General features: G+C 38.9%; 1 protein-coding gene across 1 annotated transcript in view; it reads right to left on the reverse strand.

The window, feature by feature from the left end:
- The window catches only part of TAF1A (TATA-box binding protein associated factor, RNA polymerase I subunit A), a 28,424-nt gene that overhangs the window by 2,616 nt on the left and 9,502 nt on the right, over positions 1-16,306 (reverse strand). Inside the window, exons 5-10 of the mRNA XM_040985710.1 lie at positions 14,514-14,712; positions 10,008-10,138; positions 9,112-9,270; positions 4,710-4,776; positions 3,641-3,764; positions 772-926 (exon numbers count right to left, since the gene is read on the reverse strand). Of these exons, the coding sequence (XP_040841644.1) occupies positions 772-926; positions 3,641-3,764; positions 4,710-4,776; positions 9,112-9,270; positions 10,008-10,138; positions 14,514-14,712 (835 nt within the window). The remainder of the gene's footprint in view (positions 1-771; positions 927-3,640; positions 3,765-4,709; positions 4,777-9,111; positions 9,271-10,007; positions 10,139-14,513; positions 14,713-16,306) is intronic.

Below are 16,306 nucleotides of genomic sequence, written 5' to 3' on the forward strand. Positions count from 1 at the left end.
AAACATTTCCTTCCTATAAGAATAGTTGAGCGGGCCCGGCAGCGTGGCCTAGTGGTTAAAGTCCTCGCCTTGAATGCACTGGGATCCCATATGGGCACCGGTTCTAATCCCAGAAGCTCCACTTCCCATCCAGCTCCCTGCCTGTGGCCTGGGAAAGCAGCAGAGGACGGCCCAATGCTTTGGGACCCTGCACCAGCATGGGATACCCGGAAGAGGTTCCTGGTTCCCGGCTTCGGTTCGGCGTAGTACCAGCCATTGCGCTCACTTGGGGAGTGAATCATCGGATGGAAGATCTTCCTCTCTGTCTCTCCTTCTCTCTGTATATTTGACTTTGTAATAAAAATAAATAAATCTTAAAAAAAAAATAGTTGAGCAAACATCAGATAGAATGCTAGTACATAAAACTGAGGTCAGTAAAGAATATTTTTGTACTTTCAGTGAAGTGGACAATATCAGTAAATTTTCTATACAGCACACCAAATGGTGACTCCCTGTGAAAGCAGGAGGCACCGGGTATCTTGATGCCCCTAACACTCAAGGCAGATCCTGCAGACAAGCACCATTGAGAACATGAAATCACTGCTCTAGCCCACAGAGGTTCCTGACAGGCACACTGCCTGGTTCCAACTTGGGATACACTCTTCACATTGGTGATAAATACTTCTTGGTGTGCCTACCAAGCAGGCTCTCAAATGCATGGTGTTCATATTATGTCATTTCAAAATCAGCCAGAAACTTTGTCTAGATAAAAAGGAAAAAAAAAAAATCTACCTTTTCCTAACAGCATTCCAGCTACAAAAGCTTTCTCACAGGCCAAAGCTGTATCTTCTTTCCAATCACTTTTTGCCCAAAAGTAGCTAAAGTGAAAAACTGGCCACCAGTTTTTCCTGGAGTTCCACTCTTCTTGAACCCATGCACGGTGATTCCTGAAGAAGTCACAAAGCAACGTCAGTCATGGGAATAAATTCATATTGTCAGAATTTACATTTAACTGTAGTCCGAGGAAAGACGACACGGGAGATGTGTTCAAACTAGCTTCTGAGCAAGGTCCTGGCATGGCAGAGGAAGGGTGACAGCATCAAAGCACAAGCTTGTTCTCTTTGATCCTCACACCCCATCCTCAATGTAGCCTCACCGTTAGCTCATTATATACACTCAATATAGAGTCTATTGGCAGCAAAGACTCTAAAGCCAGAATCCTGGATTCAAATCTCAGATCTTTCAATTACAGTCTATGGGGTCCTGGGTTTAATCTATCTCCGGGCCTCAGTTTCCTTATGGGTAACATGATTTAATGGTGACTGTTGCTGGCCTCAGTTTCCTTATGGGTAACATGATTTAATGGTGACTGTTGCTGGCATTAAACTGCTACAATACTATGAGGGAGGGCGATGGGGAGGGCTCTCACATAAAAGCTATCTGCATGATGTCTATTACACAGTAACTATCCCAATAATGTTAACTATCTCTCATTGCTATGCATGTTACTCTAGAAGAGAGCAATCGGCATAGCAGTTAAGATCCTACGTGCAGTGCCTGCACCCCATTATCAGAGGGCCTGGTTCAAGTCTCAGTTCCACTCCCAAATTAAGCTTCCTGTTGATGGGTCTCCTGGGAGGGGGTAGGTGATGGAGCAAACTAGTTAGGCTCCTGCCACCTACTTAAGACACCTGTCTTGGGTTCCGGGGTCCTAGTGTCAGCATAACCCAACTCCAGATGTTGCAGGCATTTGGGGGAGTCAATCCATAGGTGGAAGATATGTTTGTGTTTATATCTTTATCTCTACCATTTGAATAAGTAATTTATCTTTTTCTAGATATTTAAAAATATACCTTTCTAAATTTTATTTTTAATGATGTCTACACAGTTGCTCAGGGTGGGAAAGGTCGAGGATCAGGATGCTACAAGGGGCACATAGAGAAGCCATGCCCAGCCTCCCAAGTGTCTCAGTATCAAGAATTGTTATCCAAACTAAGACTTCATTATTACACAAAAACTGAACAAACAGGTTTGACAGTTAAATCTAGCAATGCTATTTATTAACAATTAAAAGTGCTGGCATTGTGGTACCACAGTTTAAACTGCTTCCAACACTTGAATCCCGCATCGGAGTACCAGTTTGAGTACTGGTTACTCTGCTTCTGTTTTCAGCTTTTTGTTAATGTGCTTAAGAAGGAAATACAGACTAATCCAAGCGCTTGAGTCCTTGCCACGTGTGTGGGAGACTAAATGGACTTCCTGGATCCTGGCTCAGGCTTGACCCAGACCTGACTATTGTGGCCGTTTTGGGAGTCAATCAGCAAACTGAAGATTGAAATGTGTCTCTGTGAGATAGAGATGCCTTTCTAGTAAGTAAGTAAATAAATAAGTAATCTCTTTAGAAATAACTTAATTGAGCACACACTTATTTAGCACCTGTGTTTTCCCAAGGATAGAACCCTTTAGAGGTTCAAAAATTGATAGTACATTTCTTGGCTTTCAAGTACCTTATATATCTGGCAGGGGTTTATATAGTTCTTCAGGCATGGAAAGAGATTTATAGTAAGTCTGCCAACAAATCACACTGCCTTGATCAAACTGTCCCCCCAAAATTCATTATGCCAAAACGAATCATCAATATGCTGCCATTGGGTGTACCTGGGGGGCAATTAAGTCATGAGAGATAAATGATGAATCGGATTAGTGCCCTTATAAAAGAAACCTCAGGGTGCTGCCTTCCTCCCTTTCCTTCCACCATCTGAGGACACAGTAAGAGAGTAAAGTCTGTGAACAGGATGCTGCCTTGCTGAGACACTAAATTTGCTGGCACATAGACTCTGCACTTCCCAGTCTCTTTAGAACTTTATATAAAAACAAATTTACATTGTCTGTAAGGTACATAATTATGGTATTTTGCTAACAACAGGCCAAATAGACTGAGTCACCAAAAACCATTCTATAAGCAGCACCATTTTATCTTTAAAGCCAAGTAATTTCTTAATCTTGATACAACTTTGCACTGATACTACGTTTCCTAAGCAAGTAAACTGCCTATAGCAGTCACTCAATGCTTAACGAAGGGGATTTGTTCTGAGAAATGTGTCATTAGGTGATTGCACACAGAATGCACTGACACAAACTAAGATGTCTATGATATCACCAGGTGATAAAATCTTACGGGATCACTGTCACATATATGGTCTGTTTTGGACCAAAACACCATTTCCTGGTGTTTACCATAAACTTTTATGGCATGTTTTACACATCTACATCACTATGGAATTAATATAGATTTCGGGAACAAACGATCCATGATGATGTTGAGAGGCTGAAAGGAAGAGCATTTCCCATGTGAGCACAGACCTGGGTGACATTCCTGAGTACCACAGGCAATCAAGTTCACAGCAAGGGTTTGCAAGTGACACAGGTTTATTACCTAGCAGTACTGTGCTAACAGAGTACTTACTTCATTAGCACAAAAAGTCCTGATAGAACTTCTACCTGTTATGTTTATTTGTATTTCCTTTCTTCTGGTACCTTCAGAAGAAAACAGCTGAAGATATTGTTCAAGAAATCCAAATTACAGTTGAAACAGGTGACAGGTATTAGGAAATATTATTTATAATGACCTAAAAATAAATGCCATGTATCTCATACTTACTGCATTAAAATCTGCTTCAGATATTTTGCCAAATATTTCCAAGCAGTTACATTCTTTGTGCACCCAGCAAAATCTAAGACTCCAAACAAAACTTCCAATCCCAGTTTACGGTGTTCTTCGTTTTCTATAATGGTCATAAAAGCTCAAGTTTATATGTTATTGAAGTACACAAAGCTAAAAATATATACACAACTGATAAAACATGAGGGAATGCTAAGTCTAGTAGTTTGGTTAAAATTCACAGTTTATTATACCACAGTTCATTTAATGAGGTCTGGGGTGTGATCCCTACATAGGCTCGATCCCTCCATTTACACTGACATTACTGAAAGCGCCTGCTGTATTTGGACATTTTTCACCTTTTCTCTCAGGAGGATTTCTGAGTCTTGGCAGCAACTGGGAAATTGTGAATTGATATCATCTTAAGAAATATGTTCATTTTTATACTGGGCTGAAGCCCAGTAGACTCAAATGAGATGAATTATGCAAATACTAGTCATTTCTCTTTTGCTAAATATTGTTAAGGCAAAGTTAGGTACTCCCCACTTTTTTTTTTTCCAAGTAAAGGGCAGGTAACAAAGAGTGTACGTTCTGCAAGCCCTGTAGTCTCTATCACAACTACACAGTTCTGCCATCACAGTGCCAAAGCAGCCACCAGACAATACATAAATGAATGAACTCCAACAGAACTGACTTATAAAAACAGGGAAGGGGTGGACCAGTCCATGGGCCACGGTTTACTGAATTCTATTTTGAACCCACGTTTGAATAGGAAAGTATAAAACAAAAATTAGGAGCCAGTGTGTGGCATGGCAGGTAGCCATCGCTGCAATGCATTAACCCCTACTGATACCAGTTCAGGACCTATCTGCTCCATTTCCAATCCTGTTCTCTGCTAACATGCCTGAGAAAGCTGCAGAAGATGGTTAACTCTTGCTTGGGCCCCTGCACCTGGAAGAGGCTCCTGACTTCAGGTCTGGCAGTCCCAGCCACTGTGGTCATCTGGGGAGTAAGCAGCAGATGCTGCCTTTCAAGCAAATAAGAATAAATTTTTAAAAAATTTACTTACCTGATTTTTTAAGTAATGTATGGAATTCTAACATCAGCTTATGAGACGGTACAATCTGATACAAAATCTGTAAGAAAGAATAATCTTGTAATTTTTGTACACTGAAAAGGCAATTGTCAAATTTCAGCTTACTTTCTTATTGCCTAGTATGCTCTGTGTAAAGGATTCAAGGATTTAGAAAACACCTTGCTTTTACCCATTTTAAATTTGGGTATAGAATGTATTCTAATACTAAATTTTTTAAATCCCAGGCAACAAGATAGAGGACTTGAAAGAAATATGTGGGGAAGGGTGTTTGTTGTTGTTTATCTTTTTCTGTTGATTTTTTGGGCTCTGTACACATATATATACTGCTTACCACATGACTGAGGAAAAAAAATAAAGGGAAAAATAATACAAAAAATATAGGCTTAATATTTATCAATCAGAAATCATAGAATATTTTAGAGATTGTGTTCTGAAGCACTGTACACTAAGATTATCAGCAAATACCTTCACCTTTTTTACACAGCACAAATAAACTTCAACATTTTTAAGAAATGAAAGGGCTTTTAAAATAAATATATAAAAATGAACAAAGTAAGATGTAGTGTAAAATTATATTACTTAATTTAGCAATTCAATATTAGAAATCATTCTAGGTCATGGCACAAAGGGTGAAGCCACTGCTTGCAACATTGCATCCCACAGGAGTTCCAGTTCCAGTCCCAACTGCTCCACTTCCAATCTAGCTTCCTGTTAATGAACCTGGGAAAGCAGTGTAACCAACCAGGGAGACCTGGATGGAGTTCTAGGCTCCTGGTTTCAACACAGCCCAGCCCCAATCATTACGATTTGGAAATGAACCAGTGGATAGGTTTTGCTCTGTTTCTCATTTGTCTTTTCAAATAAGAACAGCAGAAACAGGATGCAGAAGAGGAACAAGAAAATCAAAAAAGAAGTGGAGGTAGAAAAACAGGAAGAGGAAAGAGGAATGAAAAGAAGGAGGAAAAGAAGAAAAAATCAGAAAAGCAGGAAGAACAAAGATGATAAGGATGAAGACAGAAAGAAAAACAAAGAAGGAAATGAAAAAAAAAGAATTTAAAAAAAAAAAAAAGAAGAAGAAGAAGAAATGAACTAATTCTGCTCTCTGAAGTACTTGGTCATATGCTGAAATAATTTCCAACAAAATGAGAAGTAAATTTTGTTACTATCAACTAGGGCCGGTGCAGTAACATATCATGCTAATCCTCTGTTCGTGCCAACATGCTGTATGAGCACCAGTTTGTGTCCAGGCTGCTCCACCTCTGATCTGGCTTCCTGTTTATGGCTTGAGAAAGCAGTGGAGGCTGGCCCAAGTCCTCGGATCCTTGTATCCATTTGGGAGGCCTGGGAAGAAGCTTCTATCAGCTCAGTTCTGACTGTTTAAGCCATTTGGGGAATGAACCGGATGCAAGATCAGTATTTCTCTCTTTCTCCTTCTCTCTCTATAACTCTGCCCTTCCCCCTGAAATAAATAAATACATAAATAGAACCTGGTGCAGTGACTATTTGGCTAATCCTCTCCCTGCAAGTGCTGGCATCTCACATGAGCACCAGTTTTTGCCCAGGCTGTCCCACTTCGGATTCAGCTCCCTGCTGATGGCCTGAGAGCACAGCAGCAGAGGATGGCCCAAAGCCTCAGGTGCCGGAGACCCGGAAGAAGCTCCTGCCTTCAGATTGGCTCAACTTTGGCCTTTGCAGCTATTTGGGGAATAAACCAACAATGGAAGATCTTTCTGTCTCTTCTTTCTGTAAATCTGCCTTTCCAATAAAAATAAATCTTTAAAAATAGACATATAAACCAACATCAACAATAAAAATCATTACATGAATATCAGAAAATATTATTAAAACTTGGTTCCTACTAAACACATTTTCCCAATATAAAATTCTGCATATGGCTCAATTCTCTTAGTTTTTTTTTCCTTAACTGAATTACAACATAAACTAGAAACATATACCAATCATGAGCATGATATTCAATAAATATTCATGAACGGTAACAAACTCAGATAACCAGCAGAAAGATCAAATAACGCAACACTATCAGTAGCTCTAGAAGTTTTCTGGCACTTTTGGAAAGTCCTTAGTTTTTCACTATTGAGTTTTTATTTTGTATGCCTTATTAGCTCTGACTTTTTCCTAAGATCTCCAACACAAATATGTCAGATCTTTCCACTGAGCCCCTTCTACAATCTTTTTTGTACTTTTCATGTTTTTTGTTTTCTGTCCTGCTTGATATTTTCTATACATTACACAATGATCCTTTTCCTGCTTTGTCCAATCCACTCTTAAACACATCTGTTAAGACCAAACACCGCTTTTCTCAAAAGGAAAATCAGAATTTCTAAAATTCCATCTTGTTTTAAACACAAATAAAGTGTTCAACATAGTTTATAAAATTTAAATAAACAATCTTTGCAAAATACCACTAGTGACTGACAACCCAAGAGTCCTGTTTTTGTTCCAACTATTTTAACAGTTTGTTATAAGAATGGGTAAAAGGAATTCTTAGGAAGGATTTTTTTACTTTTGTTTTTTACAATTTATTTATTTGGAAAGTAGAGTTTATAGAAAGCTGAGAAACAGAAAGAAAAGAGATAGAGCTTCCAACCACTGGTTCACTTCTCAAATGGCTGCAACAGCCAGAATTGGGCCTATCTGAAGCCAACAGCTTTTCCCTGATCCCCAACATGGCAGTGGGGGCCAAAAGCTGCTTTCCCACGCATATTAGTAAGGAATGGATCAAGATCAGAAGTGGAGCACTCAGAACTCAAAAGAGGTGCCCATACAGGTTGCCAACATGGTGTTTTAGCTGCTGTGCCACAATGGAAATAAATCAAAATGGTAGTATTAACAGTACTAAATTTAGTGAAACAAAGATTGCTGAAAATGTTATCAAGGGGCCAGCATTATACTGCGACAGGATAAATTACAGCCTGCAATGCTAGCATTCCAAATGGGCACCAGTTTGAAGCCCAAGGGTTCCACTTCTAATCCAGCTCCCTGCTAACTTATCTGGGAAAGCAGCAGCAGATGGCCCAAGAGCGTGGGAATTTTAGGTGCCTGACTTCTGCCTGAACCAGCCAGCCATTGTGGTCATTTAGGGAGTGAACCAGAGGACAGAAAAGTCACTCTCCCCTGCTTCTTTTCTCTGTAATTCCACCTTTCAAATACAAAACTAAAAAAAAAAAATTTAAGACACATTTATTTTATTTGAAAGACAGAGTTACAGAGAGGCAGAGAGAATCTTCCACCCATTGGTTCACTCCCTAGGTGCCTACAATGGCTAGGGTTGAGCCAGTTTGGAGCCAGGAGCTTTATTTGGGCTCCCACAAAGGGAGCAGAGACCAAAACCTTCATGTCGCCTTCTGCTGCTTTTCCCAGGCCATTAGCAGGGAGCTAGATCATAAGAAGAACATATTCAATGCCACTAAATTATAAACTTAAACATTCTAATTTTACATTGTACATATTTCATGATAATAAAAATGCTGAAGCAATATTATACACTACAACACCATGAAATGTTTATGTATACTGTTACTATTACATGTACTGAAAACTCTGAAACATTTTAGAAAGGAACTAAACATCTAAATGAATACACAAACACACCATGTTCACCTCTGGCATTAAGATGTCAGATCTCCCAACACAGAAGTGTAGATGGAAAATCCTTGAAAAAAGTCTTATAACAACAGAAAAACAGCAGCACCTACATATGGCCAATTGATTTTCAACAAAGTTACCAAAAGAGAAAGATATCAATGGGGAAAGAGCAGTACTTTTGATAAACAGTGCTAGAAGAACCATCAGGAAAGAATAAACTTTGTCACTTAGAACTCAATACTACACACAAAAATCACCTAAATATCAAAAAACACAGCGCATTGTGTAAGATCCTATTCACATGAAATTCTTCAGAATGTAAAATTAATTTGTGACCACAAAAAAGCAGATGAGTGCTGCCTGGGGACTGCAGTGTACAGAGCTTTGGTTTTATACGGAAACAAGGCATTTGGGGGAGCAACAGAAATGTTCTTAATCTTAATTATCATGGTTATATATTTTATATATTTGTTAAAATACATCCAGGCACACTTACTATATATAAATTATTTCAAAAAAGTTGGCCTTCACAATACATTACTACAGAGCTTTCAAACAAGAGTGGAAACGGGATTCCTAAATACTGAACCCTACTCAGTCTTGGGCAATGGGAGCCAGCAGACACAGGACCTTTCTGTTTCCCTCAGAGCACTGTCCAAGTAGTGTGATTTTCAGTGGATGCTATGACAGTTGTCTGTGTTTTAACATAGACCCACCCACACACACACACACACAAAGCTGTTCAAACATGGAGCTGAAACTTCCATACCTTTAGCACACTTAGCAGTTTCGCTCTTGGTGCCTTCTCCCTCTTCAGGAAGTTGTACAAATAGATATGGGCATTCGGATTTGAGGGAAACTTGTCATCATATGCATAATTAGTGAGGACCTTTCGAGCTTCTTCATGATCACCACGAAATTCCAGCATCTATATAGAAGTCGTAACATCTTAACTAAATCATCTGACAGCCACGGAAAAGGCAGCTTAACTCTACTGCTGAATACAAAACCGACAAACGGCCACACAGAGAACAACAGCAACGCTAACTTTGGCTCCCACTAGCATGTTATAACATCCATGGAACAATAAAGTTCTTTCCTTTACAACAGTGTTACTAAAACACATAATTTTACAAATTATTTTCTGGCAATATGATTGCTACTTGGCATTCACAAAATTTCACAAATTAGTATAAAGATTTATTCCCAGGGTCCAATGTCAGAGCTGTCTTTTCATGAATAAAAACTTTTTTTTTTAATAAAAAGGCATCTTTATAAACTTCCTAAAAGCCATTTTTCTTAGTCCCATGTACTCTGGCCTAGTTTCAAATTTTGTCTTCTAAATCCCACCAAATCATAAAAAAAAATCTTTCTGCTTTTAACAAAAATAACACAGATTGACATTTAAAACTTTACTATTATTTTATATATTTTGGCCCTGATGAGTTATCCATGAGTTATGGGGAAAATAAACAAGAGAAACATTTATATTACACAAGATTTCTGTAAACAGGAAATATTCAAACTAAAAACAGACACAATGGTAGGCAGGGGCAGTTATAAGCTCCATTAGGCTCCTTCTGCCGAGACAAGATTAGGTAAGTGGTCTTTGTATAGGTTAATGACAAAATGGACATAATACTATTTTATAAAAAGTCTACACACCTCTACGTAACTCTTCACAAACGGATCCCAAACTCCAGGAGTTTTAAGCAATGTACACAGACTTGCAGATGTCTTGCAACTAAGGCTGAGCACATTTCGGGTTGCAGCGCCATAAGAGTAATCATTCTTATCTGTCCAAAGATGAAAATTTTTAATAAACATGGATGAAATTGAGGCATGTGCAATGGCACAGTAGCCTAATCCTCTGCCTAGGTGCTGGCATCCTGTATGAGCACTGGTTCAAGTCCTGAATACCCCACTTCTGATCTAGTTCCCTGCTAAAGGCTTGTGAAAGCAGCAGATGGCCCAAATGCTTGGGTCCCTTCCTCCACAGGGGAAACCTGGAAGAAGTTCCTGATCCCTGGCTTCAGATTGGCCCAGCTATGGCCATTGCAGCCATTTGGGTATGAACCAGCAGATGGAAGATTTCTTCTGTTTCTCATTCTCTCTCTCTCTATAACTTTTCCAAATAAAAAAAAAACTTTTAAAATAAACATGGATCTAATCTGAATAAAGATTTTTAAATAGTTAATAATAATAATTCAAGTTATTGTGGAGGACCAGTAATCACATAACTTCCTATGAGAAAAGCTCAGATCCTGACAACTTCATCACTGCATTCTAATAAGCATTTCAAAACACATACCAATCCTTCACACACTCAGAACATAGGGAACTTTCCAAATTTATCCTGAGGCCAATATTACTGATACAAAAAGGAGTCAGACAATACATGAAAAAAGATCTGTATCTCTGATGAAGATGAATGCAAAATCCTCAACAAAAATGGTAGAAATCTAAGTCTAATAAAAAAATTATGCACCCCATCTACGAAGTCAAATTTAGCCCAACAAATAAAAATTCAACAACATAAATAAGAGAATAAAGCTGTCCATTTAAATCAAAATAACAGAAAAAACCACATCATGATTTCAATAGATATAAAAAAGCATGACAAAAATTCAATAAGCCTTCATAATAAAAACATTCAACAAGAACTTCCTCAATCTGTTAAGTATCTGAAAACATCTAATTAATGCCAAAATTAAATCAGAAACAAAAAGCATTTTCTCTTCTAGTACTTCTGTTTTTTTATACTGGAAGCTTTAGCACAAATTAAGTAAAAAACTAAACAAAACAAAACAAAAAAATAACAGGCACCCAGACTAAAAATGAAGACCACTATTTAAACATAGAAAACCCTAAGAATTCACTAGGAACTAATCAGAATACATAAATGCACTAATGAAACACAAGGCAACTTATACCTTCACACTCTTCAAGTAAGAATGTAAAATGGTGCAGCTACTCTGAACAGTCTAGAACAGTTACATTGCCCAACAATATCATGCTTAAGTAAATACTCACATACGAAAAAAATTTTTCAGATGAATGTTTAAGGCTATATTATTCATTTAGGCAATGGCTCTGTGATGTTCTTTTTAAGTGTATTTCTCACATCACAAATTTGTTTTATATACTTCTTTTTTACTTACTTCATAATTGTAAAGGTTGAAAAGGAAAATTACTTAACTTTAAAAATAACAGCTAACCAAAACACAAAATAAACCAAAGAGGCACTGGTATTTTTTTTTACCAATGGGTCAATTTTTATATTTGTATCAGTATGGGCTTGGGAATGAGACAGGAAAATACATAAGAAATGAAGAAATGACACGGAACATTCTTTTAAAAAGGAAAAAAATTAGCATGTTGATCCATGATTAACCCTTTGTAACTAAGAAGGTTTCCAGTTCCCAAGTACACCAAACCCAATCAAGAAAGAGGCATGGCAGCAAGGACAAAGCCCAAACTGCCACTGAGTATGCATACATGCTCGGTCCTTAGGTGCTGGTCATATACAACTTGTCCTTCTATTCTCATTAAATAGACATGTTTAAATTATTTTATTCATTCAAATTCCCACCTGTTGGTTCACTCCCCAAATGCACCTTAAGGCTGGAGATAGACCAAAAGAAAGCTGGGAGCCAAGAACTCTAGGTCTCTCCAAATGCCTGCAATGTTATGGGCTGTGCCAGGCCAAGACTAGAAGACATGAAATCAAGGTCTCCCCCATAAGTGGCAGGGTCATCACTTCCTGACTCTTGGGATCCACAATGCAGGAAGTTAGAGCCAGAAGGTTAGGGATCAAACACAGGAAACCAGAAAGGGGACTCGGCTTTCTTAACTATTTGACCAAACAAATACCCCAAATGCATATTTTAAGCAAAAGATCATCAAAAAGTTTCATGGGGCTGGTGTCATGGCTCAGCAGTGAAGCCACTCTCTGTAATGCTGGCATCCCTTATGGGCACCAGTTTGCATGACAGCTGCAATCCTGATCCAGTTCCTTGCTAATATGCTGGGAAAGCAGCAGAAGACAGCACATGTCCTTGGGCTACTGCATCCACATGGAAGTGCTGGATGGGGTTCCAGGCTCCTACCTTCAGCCTGACCGCAGCCCCCACCATTGTTAGCCATTAGGGTAGTAAACCAGCAGACAGAAGTTCACTTTCTCCCTCTCCGTCTCTGTCATTCTGCCTTCCAAATAAATAAATCTCTTCAAAAAATCCACCTATTATCCTATTTTCATCTGTTGCTACAGAACAAAGTGCAAGCTACAGAAAGGTATTGACTCATCTACCTATGGGAGTAACAGTAAATATGCCACGTTCCAACTACTTTAATCATCAAATATTTGCATGACTTGTAACTAACCCTATGCCAAGAAAGCACATATTGACTTTATAATTGATCCAATCAAGTTCTGCCAGCAAGCACTTTTTTTAAAGAAATATTATGCAATAAACTATGGCAAAGTAAAAAGAACAGAACACATATGTGGTGTTGAAAGGTTGTTTTGTTTAAATGAGAAGGAACAACATAAACCACATCTGAAAGAAGTCAGGATCATTAAAAAGCAAGAGATGAAGAGCTGATAAAGATGAAGACACTGATGATGCAGCTGACTTACTGGAAATAAGGCAGAGGAATGACAAGATCACCAAGACAAGTGCCTAGGGAGAGATCAAAGACAGGGAGAGGGAAGGGAATGGAGATCAGTAAATCTACACGCCCAGAGACCAAGAAAATACTACTTATCACACAAGGATAATAAGGAAACATTTCTTATCATATACCGAGATAACACCTGCAGTGAAACTAGGATGGAAGTTATGAAAAACAGAAAAGGGTTAGAGAAACTAACCTGTAGCTTCCCCCTAGAGAAAGCATGAGAGAAAACTAGAAAAGCTGAAGAAAGATACAGCAAGTCCTACAGCTTAAAAGAATGCACATCTAGAGGGCAGAAGATGATATCACCACAAACAGGAACACACTTTAGGAACTGAGTGGCCAATTTCTGGCATAGTCGGTAAGTCAAGAAAACCTTCCATTGTAACCCTATTTTGAAATGAAATGACTTTATCAGACTTAGTCTTCGAACTTGTTAGAGTCTGAGAAATAAAACAAACTAATTGTATTCCAAATACATAGGGGAAAAAATGGTTTAGACACATACATATATATGTATTACATATAGCATGTATTGTAAGTATAAGGACTACTGAAGAAAACCTGGCCAAACTCCAGCCAGGCTCTTCAGAGACCTCTTCGAGGCTAACTTCAACAATGCCCTGCAAAGACTTGAACAAGCATGAAGATAATTTCTAATAGCTCAAGGTCACAGCCCTAGGATGACAAGAGTCCACCTTCAAGCAGTAACCTGTTATGGTTACTGTTGGTTCCAGTTCACACACAAAGACAGGGGCTCATCTACCAATTGCCATGGGAGGGTGGGAGTCCACTTTCCATGAGCTCAGGGACCACACGGGTTTAACATAGACCAACTCACCTTTCTGTTTTTGAAACTTTCCACTTCCCTGATTCTAGTCAAAGCTTCAACATATTGCCCAACCCCTTCATTTTCCTCTGAAAACACCAAGTCATTTTTCACAAACTGAAATGGAATTTAGCTTCTTTCCCCTATTATCAGCACCTATGAATATCTAACTATGTTTATCTTTGACAAAACTATGGCTTAAAAAAGCAATAGGTTGGGCCAAGGAAGTGGCAGAGCATCCCATATGGTCCCCAGTTGGCATTCTGGCTGCTCTACCTTCCATTCAGCTCCCTGTTTACAGCCTGTGAAAGTAGAGGAGGGTAACCCAAGTCCTGGGAAACCTGGAAGAACTTTTGCTTCCCAGCTTTGGGTCTGCTCAGCTCTGGCCGCTGCGGCTATTCTGGGAATGAGCCAGTGGAGGGAAGACATTCTGTCTCTAATCTCATCTTTAGGTCCCTGTATCCATGTGGGAGACTCAGAAGCTTCTGCCTCCTGGCTTCCAGCCCAGCTCCAGACATTATGGTCATCTGGCGAGTGAACCAGTAGATGGAGCACTTCTCTCTCTTGCCCTCTCCTCTTCTATACTCTTCCTTTTAAATAAATAAATAAGCTTCTGCACTCATTCTCAATTATCCTAAGAAAAAGATTTATTTATACTCACTCACCAAGCTTTGACAATTCCATCTTCTTTTCTGACCAAGCATAATATTCCAAAAGCCCTTTGTAGGCCTGAACAAGGTTGATTAATATCTCCTGGGAAGACGACTTCTCACCGTATCTCCAAGTCTCAGCCTGAGTGAGGTTTCTGTTTGCATCCTCCAGCATTCCATGATGCACAAGATACAAGGCATGTTGTAAGGAGATCTGCAATAGTAAGACAAAGCCCACGGGCATTTTGGTCATTGGACAGGGATGACTCAAAAAGACCAATAACTATATGACATCTGCTGGGCTAAGACTTTGGTAGAATATAAATGATAGCATACTGTCCCAGCCATCAACATTCTTCACTTAACAGAGGAAAAATACAGGAAACAATACTCAAGATTAAATTATGCAAAGTCACAGTGTGATACAGTGAAAGAATCAGAGGCTTTGAAGACAGCGTTCTGGCTCGGGTGTCATTTAAAAGCTAAACGAACTAGGTAAGTTACCCATTCTTCTCTAGTCTCATCTTTTTGAGTCTCCTCTGTTATATGGAACAATCATGATTAATCCTCCAGAAGGATTAAGAAGATAGCAACATCAATGCCTGCTTTGTTAAGTGTTAACAAATGCTAGGCATAGCTTTAGCTCACATGGAAAGGACCAATGATTCCCTATTAGAAGAGACACAATAAAAAATACACAAGAATGAATACTACAAGGAGGGACGTCATTAGTGAGAATAATGGAAAGTACAATGAAACACATGGGTACAGCCAGATCACAACATTCAATGTCCTCATTTCAACCTACTGCAATGATTTCCCCACTAATCCCATTCCCTCCCCCTTGCAATCCACATTCCTGTGGCTACAGAAGAAAGCCCATTTTGTTACTCATTTGCATAAAAGCCTCCAATGGCTCACACTGCCCGCAGGATAAAACCCAAGCTCTACAGGTATGGCACATGGGGCACAACCAACCTCCTCTGTCTTCCATCAAAGTGATGGAACAAAAGCACGGGTCAAGGGCCAAGAGTCTTTATTACACCTTCCATGCCAGACCGCTGTTTCCCCTAGTCTGCCTAATGAACCCTACTCGTTTTTGCTTTTATTTTTGTTTAATCATTAAGCATCACTTTCTATCTTTTCCTGGTTCACTATGACTCAAAACTCTCCAATTTCAGCGCTACATTTTCTACTACAATGCCCGCAACACTTTATTCCACTTAAATGTCCCTTCTACTTCAAGATCTCTAAGAACATGTTGGCTGGGAAACTGCAAGGGCTTTCTGTTTATTCTAATTATCACCCTGAGAAGCTGAAAAAAAATGAAGTTCCCTTCCAGATTTTTTACTTGAATTGAGTATATTCTATGAGAAATAAAACCAATTAATTTACTTAAAACTTCAAACTCTTTCCCCATCATATAGCTATCCAGGTTCATCTTAGGGAAAGAGAAGACACACGCAACATAAAGGCAGGCAATCCTTTCTCCACTGGAAGGCTCGTCCTTGCATGGAAGCAGAAGCTGACTCCTCCTTATTCCCACTCATCAGAGAGCTTCTAGCATGTAAGTGCTCTTAGATATCGAGAACTTGTTTTTTTCTAAATTAATATCTTAAAAAAATCTAAACTGGGGAAATCTGTTTTCAAAATCAGAAAGTGGTAGAAATACAAAATGGTACAACCACGATAGAAAAACAGTTTAGTAATTCTTACAGATGTTTAACATGGAAATGGAGCACAAAGAATTGAAGACAGGGACTGAAACATTAACCTCAAGCCAATGATCATTGAAACATGACTCACAA

This window comes from Ochotona curzoniae, unplaced genomic scaffold, assembly GCF_017591425.1.
Source record: "Ochotona curzoniae isolate NIBS_2020 unplaced genomic scaffold, NIBS_Ocur_1.0 contig_430, whole genome shotgun sequence".
NCBI classification, from domain to species: domain Eukaryota; kingdom Metazoa; phylum Chordata; class Mammalia; order Lagomorpha; family Ochotonidae; genus Ochotona; species Ochotona curzoniae.